Raw genomic sequence first — 19,669 nt, forward strand, 5'->3', positions numbered from 1 at the left:
TTCCAGCTTTTTGACTGGGTTGAAAAGGACAACCTCATAGGAAAGGGAAGGTTGCGACAGACTGTGCTCTGAAACTGGTGTTTCCGTCCAGGCTGTGTTTTTCTGTGACAGTATTAAGGTGAAGGCGGGGCAGGGGGAAGTAAGCAAGAAATAGCTCTATCCTGATGAGAATTTAATTTAACACAAACAAGAGACATAAGTTTAATGCAAGACTATCAAAAAATTGGAGATAACGGGGGCTGTCAGTTTGTCAAGACTTTTATGAATGAGGCAGACATGTAGATTTAAAAATGTTTTTATAAACACTTTAAAGAGGAAATCAATATCACAGAAATATTATGTTGAAGATGGAGAGGGAAATCAGGATTCACGTGGAAACAGCTTTCTGAAAAAGCCACTACTTAGTGCAGTTAGGAGATTTTTGGCTGACGTGCCAGCTCATAAAGCAGAAACAGGTTTTTTTAATGCATAAAAGCTATTCTTAATTAAAATCTTATTGTAATACCAGGGATAGGGATCACTTAAATATTTGGGGACGCACTTAACTAGTACAATGCATCTCGCTGTGTTGCATTAGCGTACCTGACACGCAATTCTTTATCTGCATAAATGACTGGGAATCAGTCTGAAAGCTTTTGTTCTGTTCACAAGTTCCCGTAAATGCTTTTGCCTCAGGACCCCTACTAACATCCTCCCAAGCTACAGATAATTTATGATATGAAGACAAAATTTAAGTAAATAATAATTATGAACAAAGGAATCCTTCCTCCCAGTTTGCAAGGCAAGGAAGGGACGATGCCATCTTCCTAGCACCGCACAACCGCTGCCCTTTGCTTTGGATATGAAAAAGAAATAACAATTTTGATAGTCTTTGCCATGAGGTTCCAGGCCCTGATGGTTGCTTGAAGACAGTGTGGACTTAAAAAGGTTTCTGGGACTGGAGTAACTGAGAAAAGTGATCCAAGGAGAGAGGACTCCAGCAGGGACTGTCCTGTTCAGAGATGCACCAGCTGCTCTCGAGAAGGTAAATAAGGCTGAAAGGCTGAAATCCAGAATTTCATGAGAACTTTACAACCCTGCAGAATGACTGGAGCCAAGGCTGCTGCAAGTTTGCATAATTTATTTGTAGCTGATTTTTCCTGTGGTTTGGTCCCTTTTCCCCCTCTCTCTGCTCCGTCCTGGTTAGGAACCTTCGCGCTCAGACTCCCTGCTAGATAAATCGTGCTCCTGCCCACACATCCGTGTGCCTCCAGCCCTCGGGGTGGTTACCAGGGCATTTACACTGATTTGTCTAAAATATTTCAACATCAAATCTGGCTGCTTGGAGCTATGGGGTGGTGGTGGGGAAATTGCCTATTCCTTCTGCATAACATACAGCAGATAAAGCCTTTCCTATTTGTTAAGGCCGCTGTTCTTCAGGGAGGCAAAATATTTTATTTTATTTATGAAGTGCTTCACTTTTTGCTGGAAGGTGGCCAAAAAAACCCCAACTCTGGAGTAAAAAGGTGTACGTGTGTTTCACACTTACCAATGTTTGGACTTTTATTTTTTGAGTAAAATGTTATTACATATTAACCAGGTTGTTTTTTAGGGCCATATTAAGAAACGGGGAAAAAATGAGTACAGTTTTCTGATAGTAGACTTTTTGAGGGCCCCAGGCAAAAGGGGAATAAAGGCAGGTGGGAATGGCCTAAGATTTACCTCTAATTAATCTGCCTAAGCACTTCTCTGACACTGAGGAGCTGTGGAACATTAAAGCTGTGCTGCAGGATTAATTTGGCTGAAGAGTCTCATATATATATATGGGGATTTGTATATGTTTATTTTAATCCAGAAATCATATAGTAAGATTCTGGTTCTTGCAATTTAATCATGGAGAAAGAAGACAATTGGTTGTATCAATATAAAATCCACACAACTTGCGGCTCGCAAGCCAAGTGAAGATAAACCTGAAAAACTTGTAGATAAAAAGAAGTATCAAATTTCTAACTGACTGTAAACCACCACAGGCACTGTTCTTGGACAGGAGAGCTGTCAGTGCAGTAGATCCCTTAATTACTGGGATTGTGCCAGTAGCTGAGCTTTATAGACAAAGCAGCGAGACACCCGGTGATGGTCCAGGTGTGGAGCCCCCACAGCAGGAGGGTTGCTGCCAAGGAGCCCAGGAGCGGTGGTGGCTTTGGGGTGGCAGCTCCTTCCCTGTGCCCAGGCAAGCCAAGTGGCCCTGGACATCACCTAAACCAGGGCAATGCCCCATGGAGGCTTTTCCACAACCGCAAATTGGATATGACCTCTAACAAACATCACAGGAAGGTAGCTGGAAATGCCTGGCAAGAAAAGCCTTATCTGCCAACTATGCTCGTCTTCTGTAGTTGAAACCTCTTGTGTCATTAATCCAGGCTTAGCGTAACCCGTGTTCCTTCTCTTTTCTAAATAATCTCCCAAAGACAGTGCTTTGTGTTCATTCCATCCCCTTTTTACAGCCCCTTGTGCCATTGTACGTTGTGAGACTCCTTGAGACTTTTACTCTCTTTGCAGTTTTGGGGCACTATATAAAATGGTACCTCGCACTTCCCTTGCAACTGAATTTTTCATTGCCTTTGGCAGATTTTAATTCTAGTTATTATCTAGGTTTAATAGTGAAGCACAGTAGCTAAATGAATTGTCAGAGGTCACTTGGTGAGCAAATGGAACAGCCTGGAGTAAAACAGGCTTTCCTCATTGGCATTTATCATATTATTTATAATTTGAATTCCAGCAGCTCTTTGAAGTCTTAACTGAGATTGCACTGCATTGGGCAAACAAAGGGCAAGTCCCTGCACTGAACAACAGGCGTTTGGACTGATTAGACCTGAGAAACAAAAGAGAAGGGATTGCTATCTCTTTTACAAATGCAATATTAATGCACGGGGATTAAGGGAGGGGTTGTCAGTACGGAAGAGCAGAGTGAGCAATTTTTGATATGTCCTGGAATGACTTTTCCAGTTTTACATAGGAAATCTCTGGCAGTCAGGAAGTAAACACAGACCCGAGTTTTAATAAATTATTTAATATTAAGAGTACCCATTATATTCACACTCTCCCAGTGCTGTTTTCACAGTAAATGGAGGGTTTTGGTGTCACAGCTCAGTCTCTAGGATGGCTGAAGTGCGCACAACCGCAACTGAGACAGTGGTTTGGACATCGGGACATCCTTCTCCCTGGGACAGCTGCGTTTACAGGAAAGATAAGAGACCTGCAATGGAATCTGAAGAGATAAGTATCCAAAGAGATTAGAGATCCTAACGTAGTGGAGATCCACTTGGTCTGAACAAAAGTAGCAATTCAACCGGGCTGGAAATTCTCAAACTGTGGGTTATTTTTTTTTTCCCCCTACTTAGAATAAATAGTAAAAATTAACTTTTTAAAAAAATTTTCTTTTTCTCTCTCCACAAACCAAAGGAAAAAAGTACCAAGGTTTTCAAAGCTGCTTAAAGTATCTAAGAGGATAGGGAGGCTCTGCAGAGAGACTTGGATAGATTGGACCGATGGGCCAATGCTAACAGTATGAGCTTCAACAAGGCCAAGTGCCGGGTCCTGCACTTGGGCCACAACAACCCCATGCATCGCTACAGGCTTGGGGCAGTGTGGCTGGAGAGCTGCCTGGCAGAAAAGGACCTGGGGGTTCTAATTGACAAGCGGCTGAACTTGAGCCAGCGGTGTGCCCAGGTGGCCAAGAGGGCCAATGGCATCCTGGCTTGTATTAGAACTAGTGTGACCAGCAGAAGAAGGGAGGGGATTGTCCCCCTGTACTCAGCACTGGTGAGGCCACACCTTGAGTATTGTGTCCAGTTTTGGGCACCTCAATATGAGAGAGATATCGAGGTGCTGGAGCGAGTGCAGAGGAGGGCAACGAAGCTGGTGGTGAAGGGCCTAGAGAATAAATCTTATGAGGAGCGATTGAAGGAGCTGGGACTGTTTAGTTTGAGGAAGAGGAGGCTGAGGGGAGACCTCATCACTCTCTACAACTACTTGAAAGGCCATTGTAGAGAGGTTGGTGCTGGTCTCTTCTCACAGGTAATTAGTGATAGAAGAAGAGGGAATGGGTTCAAGCTGAAGCAGGGTAGGTTTAGGCTGGACATTAGGAAAAAATTCTTCCCAGAAAGAGTGGTCAGACACTGGAATAGGCTGCCCAGGGAAGTGGTGGAGTCCCCATCCCTGGATGTGTTTAAGACTTGTTTAGATGTGGTGTTAAGGGATATGGTGTAAGGGAGAACTTTGTAGAGTGGAGTTGATGGTTGAACTCCATGATTCCAAGGGTCTTTTCCAACCTAAATGATTCTATGACATCATCCCTGTTAAAATCCATGGCTTCATTTATGTATTATGAAACCTAAGATGTCCCTTAAGAAATTTTGAATTACCAACGCCTGCAAATTACTAACTATGGAGTAATGATCTCTGTTAAAAAAAATACCTTTTAAATTAAAATTCTACATCAAAAATCATCCCTCAGGTAATGGTTGGTTACCAAGGAACAATGGTATCAACATGGACTTTTCTGCTTTTCTAAAGAGAATTGTTAAAGAAGGAAAAATAAAACCAGTAAAGGAAAGAATAAGAAGAGAAATAGGAGACCTATGTTGTATGAACTTTCTTAAACTGATTGAAAACTTAAAGAAGCCTTTTGTATGTGAGCGCCTAATTAGCTAGTCAGTTGTTTGGAGTTTTTTCTAAGATTAGGTTCTGCCTACTGCCTGTGTGTGTCACACCAGCCTGATTTGCACATTTTCTGAGCTTCACATTCTGCTCATGTTCTTTCACTAGAGATGGAGAAGAGCCTAATCCTTTGCTCAAATTGTTCTCCAGACTCTTCTAAGAAGACCTCTGAGTCTTTTGAAAGGGTCTTTATTTTGTTATTCCCTTAGCAATATGAGTAGTCCAGCTCTTTCTGAGACCCACTCCCCTAAATGCAAACAAAATTAAGCCCAATGTGGAGGTCACACGTGCTTATACAATTATTCTCTGTCTTCACACACAGCTAGTGAGCAAGTGCGTGTTTGGGTAATTTCTGTATCAGTATTGTCTTAGAAGGTTCAGGTTTTCTCTGCAAAAAGTTTTGTCTGTTGCCTGTTCTGAGAAATCTGGTAGCAGTGCAAAGCCAGTTTTCAAATAAAAATCAAACAAAAATGTAGTATGATGCAAGCACCTTAATACGTAACTAGAGAATGTACATTAATAACCTTGTCATGTATTTCAGGGTGACTTTGTAACTCTGTTTTAAAACACTGCAATCATGCTGGATACTTAAAATATGATAATAAGTGTTTTGCATGGATAAATCATTAATGAGAGTTTGCAAAGTGCTTTGAAATCCTTTAATCTGAAACTTCCGCGGGCTGTTCCCAATGACTGTCATTGCTTTGGGATCTTTACAGAGACATCTACTTTACAGGAATTATTTAGATGATGAGGACCAAAAATTGAATGACTTTTTAAATAAAGGAAAACACGAGCAACTAAGAAAACTAAATGCTTTTCAGAGAAACACGGTGGAGCATGAATGCTTTTTTATACTGGAATCTCCCAATCTTCCACAAGCGAAGGTGGTATCCAGCAGTGGCAGTGTCTTGCCCAAAGAGATTTCTTTGCAGAGTTACAGCAGATTGTACATTTAACCTGCAAAGGGAAGTTTTTTACACCCGGCAACAAATGTAATCCCAACATTAGTGGAGAAAGTGAGTTCCCTTTGCTGCTTATCACCCTTGACCAAAGAGCTGACTGCTAAGACTGTCTGCTGCAAAATCATGCCACCTCTCTCATGGTAGGATCCAGCTGCTTTGGAGTATAGGAGTACTAAAATTAAGGAGAAAAGAGGAACAATTTCTTCCCTGTAATCCCTCCTCTGAGACCCCCATGAGTCTGGCTTTGGAGCTGTCTGAGCTGTGAGGGACGTCCAGGGAGACAGAATTAAAAAGAAGTGACCCAAACTACTCCTGCTTTACAGCGAGAGCCAAGGTTCGCTCCTGTGGAAAAATGATGAGATTTTCATTGCCAAAGGAAGAATACAGATTTTTAGAAATCATTTGCCTTGAAGACACGGCATCTCAGAGTTTTTCCAAATTTTAAGCCGGAAGTAACTAGTAGTTTTGAAAGTCTGTTTATGCTCCCAGTCCATCTGTCTACAAGTATCAGAGCTAAATACAATTTGAGGGGAAAGATGACTGGGGAGCAAGAGCATCAGACCACTGATGGGCAGCTGACTAAAAACCCTAGCAGTTGTGCCATTGAAGAAGAGATGGTCCTTGAAATGCACTCACAGAAAAGGAAAATAATCTGTCACTGAGGATCCTGAGAAAAAAATCGATTAAAATTATAAGGCTTTATCCTTCATGGTAGAAACCATTGCAATGACATCCAAATCCATGGAATGGAGTTTATCTGCATCTACTGGGGTCCAGGGTCACCTGAGACTGCAAGGGGTGAGCGGGATCTAATATGAATGCAGCATAGGAAATAAAATAAAAAAGCAAGGAATCATGACCTGATTAGGAGTAGATTAGTGGAATGACATTCATGACTTTGATCTGTTTATCTTAAAAGGGTATTATTACTCAATTCGTGGCTGTCTGAAGCCAATACCACACTTCAAGTATAATAACATGTCACTCGGCATGTATAAATCATTAATGAATACTTGTGATATGACATTTGATCCAAGGAGGACGCAGAGCTTCCTGATAAGAGTTACTGCCCCAGGCATGCCTCCAACACACCTCATAATTTAGGAGGGATTTAGAGAGAAAAATTGTTACTGCTCTATTAAAGAAGCAAACAAGTAGCAGGCAAACAACTCCAGACAGGAAATCTGGCTGTAGGGAAGGGCAGATCTCAGGGTACCAGAGACACTTTCCCTGACTCGCTTGTCCCATGGGCTTACGGCTTTTGGCAAACAGCCCAAAGACAAGATACGTGGGGACAAAAACACCTTTGTCATCTTTGGTGGCTGCAGCTTTTCACCCTGATTCTTACTGGCAGACCCTTTAATCAGGGTTGATGCCCAAACATGCATCCCAGGGAGCAACCAACGCTTGAGTGCAGAATGCCACTTTATCTACCAGAAAGGGTTAGAATGGCCAGAAATGTTATTTTCTAAAGAACAGGAAACAAAATATCAATTTCTCCCTAGACAGCACATTGAAATAGAAGTGATTACACTATACTAGTCTTTTTGGTGCAATAAAGTGTCATGGCAAGACACAGAACCTTCCTAGTCCAGCCTGAAGGAGCCCACTTACAGCGGGGTCACTGGATGTGGATTTTCACTGTGAATGTGGAGCAGACACAGCTCTAGCTCTGCAGGGAGGCAACTTAATCTTCTCCTGGCAGAGCTGAGGAAGTTATTTTTCACTGAGAAGGACATGCTGTGAAAGATAAAGGGAGAGAAGCAATAACTTAGGATGTATATAAAATACGTTTTTGTGGTAACAGCAGGGACAAGCACAAGACTTGTGGCAGCAGGCTAATGCCTGAGAAAATGGATGGTTTGTGTTGGTGATTTCCAAAAAGTCCATATTCCAACCTTATTTTGTTGCCTAGAGCTGCTGCATTATATAGTCGTAAGAATTTAGAGTAGCTGTCGATCTGCTCCAGAAGTTTTATAAAAGGTTATTATTATGACACACACAAAACTACTTTTTAATGAAAAAATTAATAAACCTGGTTGCTGAAGCTATTAAATATTGCCTACTTAGGGAGTAACCATGACTCTCAAATTTAAAGTGATGTTATTATACAAGTGACATAACTATTTAAATTTTGTCATATACTTGCAATATTTACATAGTATAGATACTTTGTATGTCTCAACCATTAATGAATATTTGGGACTAACTTTGAAGTTCTTTCCTTTAAAGAAGCCAAAGGAGAAGTTTCAATATTATTATACAGCCCAAGGGATGTGCAGACAGACACACCTCAGTGGCTTCTAAATATGTAGTACAGGCAAATGAAAGATCAAGATTCTGATATTGCTAGGTAGAAAACTTTAAGTGAAATATACTTTTTTGAATGACAGAATATTTTATAAAAACATTTCCATTAATCCTCTAACAGATCACTTATTCCACCTCAATGATTATGACAGGACACATTCCAAATGAATTCATTTTTTTTCTGTATTGGGTGTGATGTTTTGTAGGAACTCTGCTGTGTAGACAATTTTATCGCATCACAGTCAGTTTAATTCTTGTGTTGCAGTAGTTGTGGTGTTTTAATGAACGAAATTAAACAATTTTCTCTTCAGAAATGTTTCATGCAATGGTGTAAAAATTTAAGATTCAGTCTTTCTTAATTTTTCTTCACCTGGTTAGCCAAAATTACCAACTCAAATTATTTGAATGTAGTATAAATGATGGTTTTCTACACCACCTGAATGAAGCATTTGGTTTTCTGTGTTTGGGTATGGTAATGAATTGACCGAAAGTATGTGTCCAAGCAATTGCACTAATGCCATCTTCTCATGTGTTCTCAATTGCTTTAATTTCTTTCCTACAGGAGAGTTGTCTGAATACTATAAGTGGACATTCTGGTTACTAAATTGTTATGCCAGTACATAAGGCCTTAGCATATTACACCCCTAATTAGACCAGGGAAGCAACTTGTTCAACAGCCCATATCCAATGCCAGATGCTGAACAGTATGTTTCCACTGAGGAAAGCTTTGTAGAACAATTCTGGTTTGCTTTAAAAAACCACCGATTTTCTGTGCTGAATTCTGAAGTCAAGTCAGTGTCTCGCAACACCTGCAGCACTTTTTCCATTGAGTTTCATCTCAAACATTTAATGGAATGTTTCTGTATCTTGCACTATCACAATCTTCACTGCTGTCAGTACATGGATGATTCAGTGTCCTGTTGTGAGACGAATTTTGTCTGTACTTTGTAGGTGTCTGGACTGTCCAATATTGCACAATGGATTTTAATTGATATCTTGAACGTGCAATTCAGTATCTGGCCAGGTAGAAGCCGAACATCAATCGAACTGATGTCAGGAGAGGATTCTCCCTACAAGTAGTTGCTCCATTTTCTGACTCCACATGAAATCATATGATATCCTCCAGCCAGACCTCAGCTTACTAATGGAAGAAGGGAAGGAAAAAAACACTCTTCGAGTCTTTACAGAAATTGCTCTGCTATTCAAGGGGCAAATTATTTTTAAGTATGGCTCGAAGTGTTAAGATGGCTTGGAAGAACACACTTTTTTAAACATTCTGTTGTTTGTTCTGATTATTTTTTTAAAATTCTGATGTTTTTGAAACGTTCTCATGCTTTGTGGTGGGAATTAAAAGTGGTTGGAAATTCCAAAAAATTAGTGACACAATAAGCTATAAACCGTGATGTGGTTTCTGAAATAAAACAGTTAATGATGACTGACAAACTAAAAATTTGCTACTGTTCAGGGTATGTGACCTACTTAGGCTTTTATCTAAAAAAAATGTTTCACTCTTAATGAGAGGTTCAAACTAGATATGTGGCGCAATCCTAAGAAACAGAGAAAAATACAGGGAAGAATATTTGCATGACACATGCAAATTTTACAATTATGGAACTATCTAAGATGAGTCTCGCATCATTCTAATTTGTAAATAACCCTGTGAAAGACATGCCAGTGACAGAAATGACAGACAGAGGAGGAAAAATGCATTGCTTTCCAAGCAGAACACCATAAATGTCTAAATTACCTAAATCAAGAGTACTACGCATGGCATTCATTTAATCTCTGATTATGTCATATAAAACAAGGCTCTAGGGTGGAATGGGCATGCCATAATGGGCAGACAGCATTGCAAGTACCAAATCAAAGCCTGCTTCGCTAGTAGGGAGTGTTTTCCATACAAGATGAGTTTGTTGGTAACACATTGCATGCGCAAAGGGTGTCTCTGGGCCCAGGGCGGTCTGGACCAGTATAAAAGCCAGTGCAACTGCAGGCTCCCTCATCCACTTCTCTTGCCTTCTCCTCCTCAGTGAACAGGGTAAGTAGCAAGTGCCTTCGTCTGTCTCCTTTGGCAATTTTCTCTTTGTCTTCTGCCCTCGGCGCAGCTTTTGCTGAAATGCTTGCTCCCTTGTCGTGTTCCAGGCTCTCAGCTCCTTGTCACCACCATGGGAGGTAGGAGAAGGTATTGGGCTCCCTTTGCAGGGAAACCTTGGGGATCAGGGATCTTTCATCTCCCTTCCTCCCTGTGCAGCCTGTCCCTGCTACCCAGCATGTACCTTTTCTCCTGCCGAGCAGGCTGTCAGGCTGCACCTCACATAATGCCTTTTCTTTCCCTACCCTCTCTCCCAGGTGCACTTCTGTCCCACAGCCATGTCCTGCTACGATCTGTGCCGTCCCTGTGGCCCAACCCCACTCGCCAACAGCTGCAACGAGCCCTGTGTCAGGCAGTGCCAGGACTCTCGGGTGATTATTGAACCGTCTCCCGTGGTGGTGACCCTGCCAGGGCCCATCCTCAGCTCCTTCCCCCAGAACACCGCCGTGGGATCCACCACCTCTGCTGCTGTTGGCAGCATCCTGAGTGCTGAGGGCGTCCCCATCAACTCCGGGGGCTTTGGCCTCTCTGGCCTTGGTGGCCGCTACTACGGCAGAAGGTGCCTGCCCTGCTAAAGCTGGGCCGGACGTCCAGTGAGCGCATCGACCAGGAAGCCCAGAGCCAGGTGCCCAACTCAGGACGCAGCTGGTGGCCAGGGTTTCCAGAGGGGTTGAGCACCCTCGTGTCCTCCTGCAAAGGAGGGAGGGAAGCAAGGTGCCAGCCTATGTCTTCTTCTTGTGCTCCTGCTTTTTTCTCCGCCTCATGAGTCCCTGGTGTCTCCAGCTGTCCTGTGCCATGGGTTCATCCTGAAGCGAGTTGAGAGGGGCCCTGCTCATCAGCCTCTCTCCGTGTGCGTGGGAGGAAGACGTGTGTCCCGTTGCTGTGATGCGGTGCCTGACTACCAGCTGCCCTTGTAGCAGCCTGGACCGGGTCCCTTCCACCATGCGCTGCTTTCTTTCACTCTTTAGGCTCATTAAAGTTTATGCTGCATTGTAGCTTGATGTCTCCTCGTGTTCCTTCCCTTCTGAGACAGCCAGCCAAGCTGTCCAGGGGCAAATGTGATGCTGTGGAGGGGATAAGGGTGGGCTCGTAAGGGTGAATGTTGGACCTCCGTTGTGCCCAAAGGAGCTGAGTGCTCTCAAGGCCATGGATATTGGAAAAGACATGAGACCGTGGAGTGGTAGGTGGTATTGTCTGAGTGTGCAAAGAGTGGCCAGGAGCTCCCACATGGGATATGTGAGTAACAACTGAGGTTGCATACTGGCTTCCAGTTGATGAGGCAAGCCGTTGACCTGCTGCAAGACATTTCTCTGCAGGCTATCGCCCAACTGGCCAAGGCTCTGATTGCATGTTACCACTCGCAATGTGACCCTGCCCTTCACTCCCCCAAGCACTTCTTCCAAACCCTGGAATTGCAGAAAGGCACAAAGGAATTGAAGGGCCACGTGGCAGCCAGGGCAACTGTGTAAAAGCCAATATGAGTTCTGATTTTCAACTTTTTCTCTTTCCCACCCTTCTATAATCTTCATGTTTCTCCAAGGGGAATGCTCTACAGCTAGTCCTACAGTCCTGCTGCTGACAGTGTCAAAGAATACCCTTGCGCACTGTCCTGGGGTTAAAAGTGCGTGTTTGCACCAGATGTGGTAGCCAGGGCAACTGTATAAAGAGAGATGTGAGTCCCCTGATAGATTTTGGCAAAATAGTGGTGGTTTGAGCATAGGCGTGTAAAATGGGTAAGGGAGGGGGATGGACAGACAGGGATTGTCCTCCCTCATCTAAAAGCGATGGGTAGCATCAGTGACATGTCCCGGAAACTCTGCAGAGAGCTACAAGGGAGCAGGAAAAGCATCTTTGGCCCCACTGGAGCAGTCTTGTGGTCAAAAGCATTAAGTGTTGCGGAGTCCTGCGTGTGTCACTGTGTCCTGAAGGGACTCGGCTCTGGATCAGACATGCAGCAAATACTCCAGAAACCACACTCAGGTGCTGTGGAGGCTGTGCCTGCAGAGGTCCCACGCAGTGACTCTTTTCTCTCTCCAACCAGGCCCCATGGTGGGGAGAGTGTGGCAGTGGTACCCTGCCAGTTCTGTTCTTCGTGTCTCCTTCCCACGCACTTGCCCTCCAGAGGAAATACTTTGGTCCTGCTGCTCTGGTTGTGCTTCAGGTAAAGGAGGAGGCAGCTCTTGTGCCACGCTCCTCCAACTGCCGTTGCAAGGACTCATGGAGCCTGCTTGCTGCTGAGCAGGGTTGGGTGTCCTGTGGAAATCCTGCCAAGTATGTGGTGGTGCCCGGTGTGCCAGCAGTCTGGATGGCCATAGCTAAGACGAGGGCAGGAAAAGGGACATGTATGGATTGGCCAGCACATGCCTTGGTCACCGGGGTGCCTCCGACTTTGCCAGAGGTGTCCAGCAGAGAGTGTTGGGAGGTGAATAGGCTTCATTCTTACCCACTGGTATTCTGCTGCTTAAGGCAAGTAGGGATGAAGGAGAGAAGGAAGATGGCAAAAGAGCCAGACAGACTTCTGCCAAGAGCAAAGCTCAACCACTGAGAGAGGGTGTAAAACCCAAGAGCAGAGATGCCTTGCCTAGAAAGGCGGTGCCTAGTACAGTGTGAGTGGGCAGAGCATGAGAGAGCGCAAATGATGGTAGGGAGCCTCGCATGCGGATGTCCAGGCTGAAGCCTCAGGGTTGTGAGGAGACCTGCCCCATTCGTCAGGAAATACTGCAAAGGGAGGGCCTGGAGGGCAAGGGGATGGCATCACCTGGTGAGGTGGGACACTCCTCATCACTGGCTGCATCATCTGCCTGTGCTGACGTGTCATTTCTCCTGGAAACATTTTGGCCTCTAATACAGTCACTTGAAAGGAGCCTGCGTGGCTGAGCAGGCATGTCATGAACAGGGAAATGAAAAGGCAGCATTTCAGGGCACTGTTAAAAGCTCCAATTTCTTAAATTGTGATGCTTTGCTTGCATGCAAGATGAGCTTGTTGATAAACACATTACATGCACAAAAGGTGCCTCTAGGCCTGGGGTGGTCTGGACCAGTATAAAAGCCAGTGCAACTGCAGGCTCCCTCATCCACTTGTCTTGCCTTTTCCTCCGTGGTGAACAAGGTGAGCCGCAACCAGCTTTGTCTCTCTCTTGTCTTTACCATTTTTCTCCTCTTAGTCTTTTGTCCTCAACTGAGTCTTTTTCTTGATGTAGCTTTTCCTGACAGTCTTGGTCCCTGATCCTGCTCCCATCATCTCAGTTGTCCTTGTTCTCCACTGAGGGGAGATGGGACAATGTCCTGGGCTCTCTCTGCAGGGAAACCTTGGGGACCGTGCTTCCTCATACTTTCTTCTTCCCCATGCAGCCTGTCCCTGCTCCCCAGCCTGTGCCTTTGCTCTTGCCGAGCAGGCTGTCAGACTGCACCTCACATAATGCCTTTTCTTTCCCTACCCTCTCTCCCAGGTGCACTTCCGCCCCACAGCCATGTCCTGCTACGATCTGTGCCGTCCCTGTGGCCCAACCCCACTCGCCAACAGCTGCAACGAGCCCTGTGTCAGGCAGTGCCAGGACTCCCGGGTGGTGATCCAGCCCTCTCCCGTGGTGGTGACCCTGCCAGGGCCCATCCTCAGCTCCTTCCCCCAGAACACCGCCGTGGGATCCACCACCTCTGCTGCTGTTGGCAGCATCCTGAGTGCTGAGGGCGTCCCCATCAACTCCGGGGGCTTTAACCTCTCTGGCCTTGGTGGCCGCTACTACGGCAGAAGGTGCCTGCCCTGCTAAAGCTGGGCCGGACGTCCAGTGAGCGCATCGACCAGGAAGCCCAGAGCCAGGTGCCCAACTCAGGACGCAGCTGGTGGCCAGGGTTTCCAGAGGGGTTGAGCACCCTCGTGTCCTCCTGCAAAGGAGGGAGGGAAGCAAGGTGCCAGCCTATGTCTTCTTCTTGTGCTCCTGCTTTTTTCTCCGCCTCATGAGTCCCTGGTGTCTCCAGCTGTCCTGTGCCATGGGTTCATCCTGAAGCGAGTTGAGAGGGGCCCTGCTCATCAGCCTCTCTCCGTGTGCGTGGGAGGAAGACGTGTGTCCCGTTGCTGTGATGCGGTGCCTGACTACCAGCTGCCCTTGTAGCAGCCTGGACCGGGTCCCTTCCACCATGCGCTGCTTTCTTTCACTCTTTAGGCTCATTAAAGTTTATGCTGCATTGTAGCTTGATGTCTCCTCGTGTTCCTTCCTTTCTGGAATGCCCAGACAACATGCTCAATGGTAAATCACTGAATCGCAGCGTTATTGAGGTTGGAAAAGACTTCTGGAGCACATCTGGTCCAACGCCCTGCTCACGGATGTCAGCCTAGAGCCAATTGCTCTAAGTCCAGATGGTTTTTAAATAGCTGCAAGCATGGAGACTCAATCTCCCTGGCAACATGTTTCAGTGCTTGGTGCCCCTCACCAACTCTGTAAAAAAGGTTTTCCTGACATTCCCATGGAAATTTCTGTGTTTCCTTCTGTGCCCATTGCCTCTGGTCCTTTCAATGGGGAGCACTTAAAAGACCCTAATTCCTTCCTCATTGCAAGTTCTTTTCAGGGATTTAAATACATTAATGAGGCAGCCCTCCCCTGAGACTTCTCTTCCCAGGTCTCTGTTTTTTCTCTTATGTCTCATGCTCCAGTCCCTGAATCATCTGCGCGGCCTTTCATTTGACTCTCTCCAGTATGTTCATGTTTCTTTTGCAATGAGAAGCCCAGAACAGAACACAGTACTCCCAGTCTGGCCTCATGAGTGAAGAGTGAAGGGGAATGTTGAACTCCTTCAAGCGTCTGGAAATACATTGTCTAATGCAGCCAGGGTACAATATTAAGCTGCATTTGCAAATATGATCACACATATGGTAAAGGGGTGGCTGAAAGGATGTGGTGCACTTGTGTCCTTTTGAGGAACTGAGAGCGAGTGTCCCATTGAAATGGTCACCTGGAGGGGACTGTTCTTTACATGTGACAAAGCAATCCAAAGTCACTCACTTCGCCTTGTCCTGAACACCAGGCTTATTGTGACTCTCAGCAAACCCCTGCAATGATTTCCATGGCTTCAAGACATGTGTGGTATGTGACAGATGCCCAAGGAATTGTATCCTTTCACTTCCGCCTCCAGACCATCTCTCTGTGACCCCCAGACCCCTTTCTGAACCACTCAGGAATGTTGGCAAAGCACCACAGTCACTGTTGGGGAGTTTGCAGAACCTGTGGCCCATGACACTGAAGAGAGGGCATTTAGCAAGTCTTTCTCTGTCCCTTGCTCCCTGACCAGAGCAAGGAGATAAGGGAAGCCTCCAGGATGCAGCCAGTGTGTCTTCCTGCCTTTCTGCCCTCAACTGCAAGACCACCGACATCAGGGAGGCCAGTAGCCTTGGTCATGTGTGAAGCTGTCATGTAGTTGGTGAAGTAGGAAGGGACAAGGTGCCTATCCCATCCTCTCACAGGCTATAGTCCTCCACAGGTGATGTTTTGCCCTTTGCGCCCCAGTCCCGCTTCAGGTAGAGTGAGGGGCACCTGCTGTGCTGTCCCATACGCTGTAGGATCCCCTACAGTGCCTTTCCCCAGAGCTAAAGTCCTCTCTTCCCTGAAAGCCAGCTGCTGCCAGTGAAACCCACGTGCCCTGCTGTGCAGGAAGGCCCTCAGGAGACACACTCTCCATCCACACTCATGAGCCATGCTGAGCTGACAGCAGAAGCACAGTGGGGTGAAAAGATCATGCTGGGAAGGGAAGGCAGCATCTGTGCAAGTGATCAGCGAGAGCAGGGTGCGGCAGGGCATTGGAGCCTTTGGGCAGACCCTCACTACGGGTGCTGAGTGCGAGGCTAGCACAGGCCAGTGGGAAACTGCCTGTTTGAATGTGCTGAAATGCTTGGGAGGAGGATACAGAGATCCTGATGTCTACTTGCCTCCAGCGTGTTCCTGATGACGTTCTCAGAGCACGATTACTTGTAAAGAGTTTTGATGTCTCCTGGAAAGCTTTCCAAGCTTTTTGTTGTGCCTCTTATTGATTTAGAGTGTAGGCTCAAAGAATAAGCATTTGGTAGCCTTGAGGATGAAGAATGAACATTTGGAAAGCTCCAACACTGACCTTTGGTGCTGTAGCAGTGTAGGGGGAGTACATTTCGTGTGTCTTCGAAGGAGTGTCTCTGCTTTTCAAATATCCTTCTCCTGTTGACTGGGAACTGCTGGAGGCTCTCCAGATAAGGTAAGGAAGGGCAAAGAGTATATGAATTTTTCTTGAAGTAAAATTGCTCAGCGTAAAACTTCACAGGTTAATCAAGGCGACTGGGATGTTTATACCGAAATTTGATAAAGTTAGGTATTAGGCTACGCAATGGATATAGGGATTCCTGTCACAGAAAATTCTTTTTAAGTCTGGCCCTGTATTTTAGGGTTGCAAGAAAACATGCCTCATTCATTATGAGAATCCTTAAAGTGAGGGCCTGCAGGGTAAGGGGATGGCATCACCTGGTGAGGTGGGACACTCGTCATCTGCCTGTGCTGACGTGTCATTTCTCCTGGAAACATTTTGGCCTCTAATACAGTCACTTGAAAGGAGCCTGCGTGGCTGAGCAGGCATGTCATGAACAGGGAAATGAAAAGGCAGCGTTGCAGGGAACATAAGCAGTGTCCCCATTTCTTAAATTGTGATGCTTTGCATGCAAGATGAGCTTGTTGGTAAACACATTACATGCACAAAAGGTGCCTCTAGGCCTGGGGTGATCTGGACCAGTATAAAAGCCAGTGCAACTGCAGGGTCCCTCATCCATTTCTCTTGCCTTCTCCTCCGTGGTGAACAAGGTGAGCTGCAACCTCCTTTGCCTCTTTCTTGTCTTTCTTCTTTTCCTCTTTGTCTTAGAGAGGTGGTGGAAGCTCCATCCCTGGAAGTTTTTAAGGCTAGGCTGGATGGGGCTCTGAGCAACCAGATCTACTGGGAGGTGTCCCTGCCCATGGCAGGGGGGTTTGAACTAGATGATCTTTAAGGTCCCTTCCAACCCCAACAATTCTATGATCCTATGATTCTTCTGGCCTCAACTGAGCTTTTGTCTCAGTGTAACTTTTGCTAAGAGCATTGGTACTTGATCCTACTCCCAGCATCTCTGTTGCTACACTGGAGAGATGTGGGAGAAGGTGTTGGGCTTTCTTTGCAGGGAAACCTTAGGGACCGCAGTTCCTAATACTCTTCTCTTCCCTACAAACCCTGTCCCTGCTCCCCAGCCTGTGCCTTTGCTCTTGCCGAGCAGGCTGTCAGACTGCACCTCACATAATGCCTTTTCTTTCCCTACCCTCTCTCCCAGGTGCACTTCCGCCCCACAGCCATGTCCTGCTACGATCTGTGCCGTCCCTGTGGCCCAACCCCGCTTGCCAACAGCTGCAACGAGCCCTGTGTCAGGCAGTGCCAGGACTCCCGGGTGATTATTGAACCATCTCCCGTGGTGGTGACCCTGCCAGGGCCCATCCTCAGCTCCTTCCCCCAGAACACCGCCGTGGGATCCACCACCTCTGCTGCTGTTGGCAGCATCCTGAGTGCTGAGGGCGTCCCCATCAACTCCGGGGGCTTTGGCCTCTCTGGCCTTGGTGGCCGCTACTACGGCAGAAGGTGCCTGCCCTGCTAAAGCTGGGCCGGACGTCCAGTGAGCGCATCGACCAGGAAGCCCAGAGCCAGGTGCCCAACTCAGGACGCAGCTGGTGGCCAGGGTTTCCAGAGGGGTTGAGCACCCTCGTGTCCTCCTGCAAAGGAGGGAGGGAAGCAAGGTGCCAGCCTATGTCTTCTTCTTGTGCTCCTGCTTTTTTCTCCGCCTCATGAGTCCCTGGTGTCTCCAGCTGTCCTGTGCCATGGGTTCATCCTGAAGCGAGTTGAGAGGGGCCCTGCTCATCAGCCTCTCTCCGTGTGCGTGGGAGGAAGACGTGTGTCCCGTTGCTGTGATGCGGTGCCTGACTACCAGCTGCCCTTGTAGCAGCCTGGACCGGGTCCCTTCCACCATGCGCTGCTTTCTTTCACTCTTTAGGCTCATTAAAGTTTATGCTGCATTGTAGCTTGATGTCTCCTCGTGTTCCTTCCCTTCTGAGACAGCCAGCCAAGCTGTCCAGGGGCAAATGTGATGCTGTGGAGGGGATAAGGGTGGGCTCGTAAGGGTGAATGTTGGACCTCCGTTGTGCCCAAAGGAGCTGAGTGCTCTCAAGGCCATGGATATTGGAAAAGACATGAGACCGTGGAGTGGTAGGTGGTATTGTCTGAGTGTGCAAAGAGTGGCCAGGAGCTCCCACATGGGATATGTGAGTAACAACTGAGGTTGCATACTGGCTTCCAGTTGATGAGGCAAGCCGTTGACCTGCTGCAAGACATTTCTCTGCAGGCTATCGCCCAACTGGCCAAGGCTCTGATCGCATGTTACCACTCGCAATGTGTCCCTGCCTTTCCCTCTTCCAAGCAGTTCTTCCAAACCCTGGAATTGGAAGGAGTCACGAGGGAATTGAAGGGCCATATGGCAGCCCTGTGCAAACGCAAATATAAGTTCTGATTTTCAACTTTTTCTCTTTCCCACCCTTCTATAGTCTTCATGTTTCTCCAAGGGGAATGCTCTATAGCTGATCCTACAGTTCTCTGCTGTAGATGGGTGGTCTTTGTGCGCTCTTCTGGGGTTAAAAGTGTATGTTTGCACCAGATTGCTACCTTGTCTTACTTGAAAGAAACCTGTCCTTCACAGTACTTGTCTGTCTTTACCTACTGATAGACTCTGTAGAAATGCACTCCCATTCATCGTAAGCCATGCTGAGCCATTAGCAGAAGGAAGGTCAAGATCAAGCTATGGAAGGAAGGTAACATCCTCAGTACATGCTTTCAGGGATCATGTTGTGTCAGGATGCTTGAGCCTTTAAGTAGACCCTCAGTATGGAGGACTGAGTTGGGGAGAATGGAAAGATGGTGGGAAATTTCTTCTTTGGATTTAATGTTTTGCTTGTGGAAGGGTTTTAAGTGGAATTGCCATGGGTAGGAAACTGGGCTGCAGTATGGTTTGAGGTGATGAATACTCTTTTAGGTTTGAAGGAAATCCTTCCATTACTTGCAGGGCTGCCGTGTTGCAGTCACACTGGGATTCCTTCTGCATACATATTTCCTTAGATAAACATCTCCCTTCAGCCTAAAAGCTTGCTTCATCTTCCTGAATGAGGAATTTGTTTGAGCCACTGAGATGAGAGAGTTGCCTGTCTCTGAATCAAGTCCCACCCTAATGGGGGAAGGGTTTTTGTCCACCCTTTTCACTGAGGACCCAGTTGGGGTGTCAGGGGGCAAATGGTGCCCAAGCAGGGCTGTCATTCCTCTTGGGGATATTTGGTCCCTCTTTGGCCCAGGAAATGCAATGCTGAGCATTGAATCGTTCCCTTAGCATGCATCTCTGGGGAGATCCTGACACCTGCTGCTCTCCAGGCTGTCTTTGCTGGCACTGCCAGCCCTCCCTTGCTTCTGGGGAGAGTTGTACGTTGTATGGAAATCTTGCTCAGTCTTTGTATCCATGTTTCTGTCCTGGCAGTGTGTAGAGCCAAAGCAGAAGTTGAGGTATGGACATGGGGAATGGAAGAATGGACTTTTG

The 19,669-nt window shown here is 46.5% G+C and overlaps 1 protein-coding gene and 2 pseudogenes across 2 annotated transcripts; all 3 read left to right on the plus strand.

Annotated features, from left to right (window-relative positions):
• Nucleotides 1-9,901: 9,901 nt before the first annotated feature.
• Nucleotides 9,902-10,640, plus strand: LOC128900911 (feather beta keratin-like; annotated as a pseudogene).
• Nucleotides 10,641-13,106: 2,466 nt separating this feature from the next.
• On the plus strand, nucleotides 13,107-13,832 carry LOC128900913 (feather beta keratin). 2 transcript variants are annotated; one of them, XM_054182569.1, is made up of 2 exons: nucleotides 13,107-13,167; nucleotides 13,528-13,832. In XM_054182569.1, the coding sequence occupies exon 2, from the start codon at nucleotides 13,536-13,538 to the stop codon at nucleotides 13,830-13,832; it is 297 nt and encodes a 98-aa protein (XP_054038544.1). In that variant the 5' UTR covers nucleotides 13,107-13,167; nucleotides 13,528-13,535. The 2 variants fall into 2 exon arrangements, with proteins under 2 accessions (XP_054038544.1, XP_054038545.1); XM_054182570.1 differs by having other exon boundaries at nucleotides 13,138-13,166; nucleotides 13,508-13,832.
• Nucleotides 13,833-16,767: 2,935 nt separating this feature from the next.
• Nucleotides 16,768-17,692, plus strand: LOC128900912 (feather beta keratin-like; annotated as a pseudogene).
• Nucleotides 17,693-19,669: the final 1,977 nt, after the last annotated feature.

Source organism: Rissa tridactyla, chromosome 23 (assembly GCF_028500815.1).
Source record: "Rissa tridactyla isolate bRisTri1 chromosome 23, bRisTri1.patW.cur.20221130, whole genome shotgun sequence".
Lineage (NCBI taxonomy): Eukaryota > Metazoa > Chordata > Aves > Charadriiformes > Laridae > Rissa > Rissa tridactyla.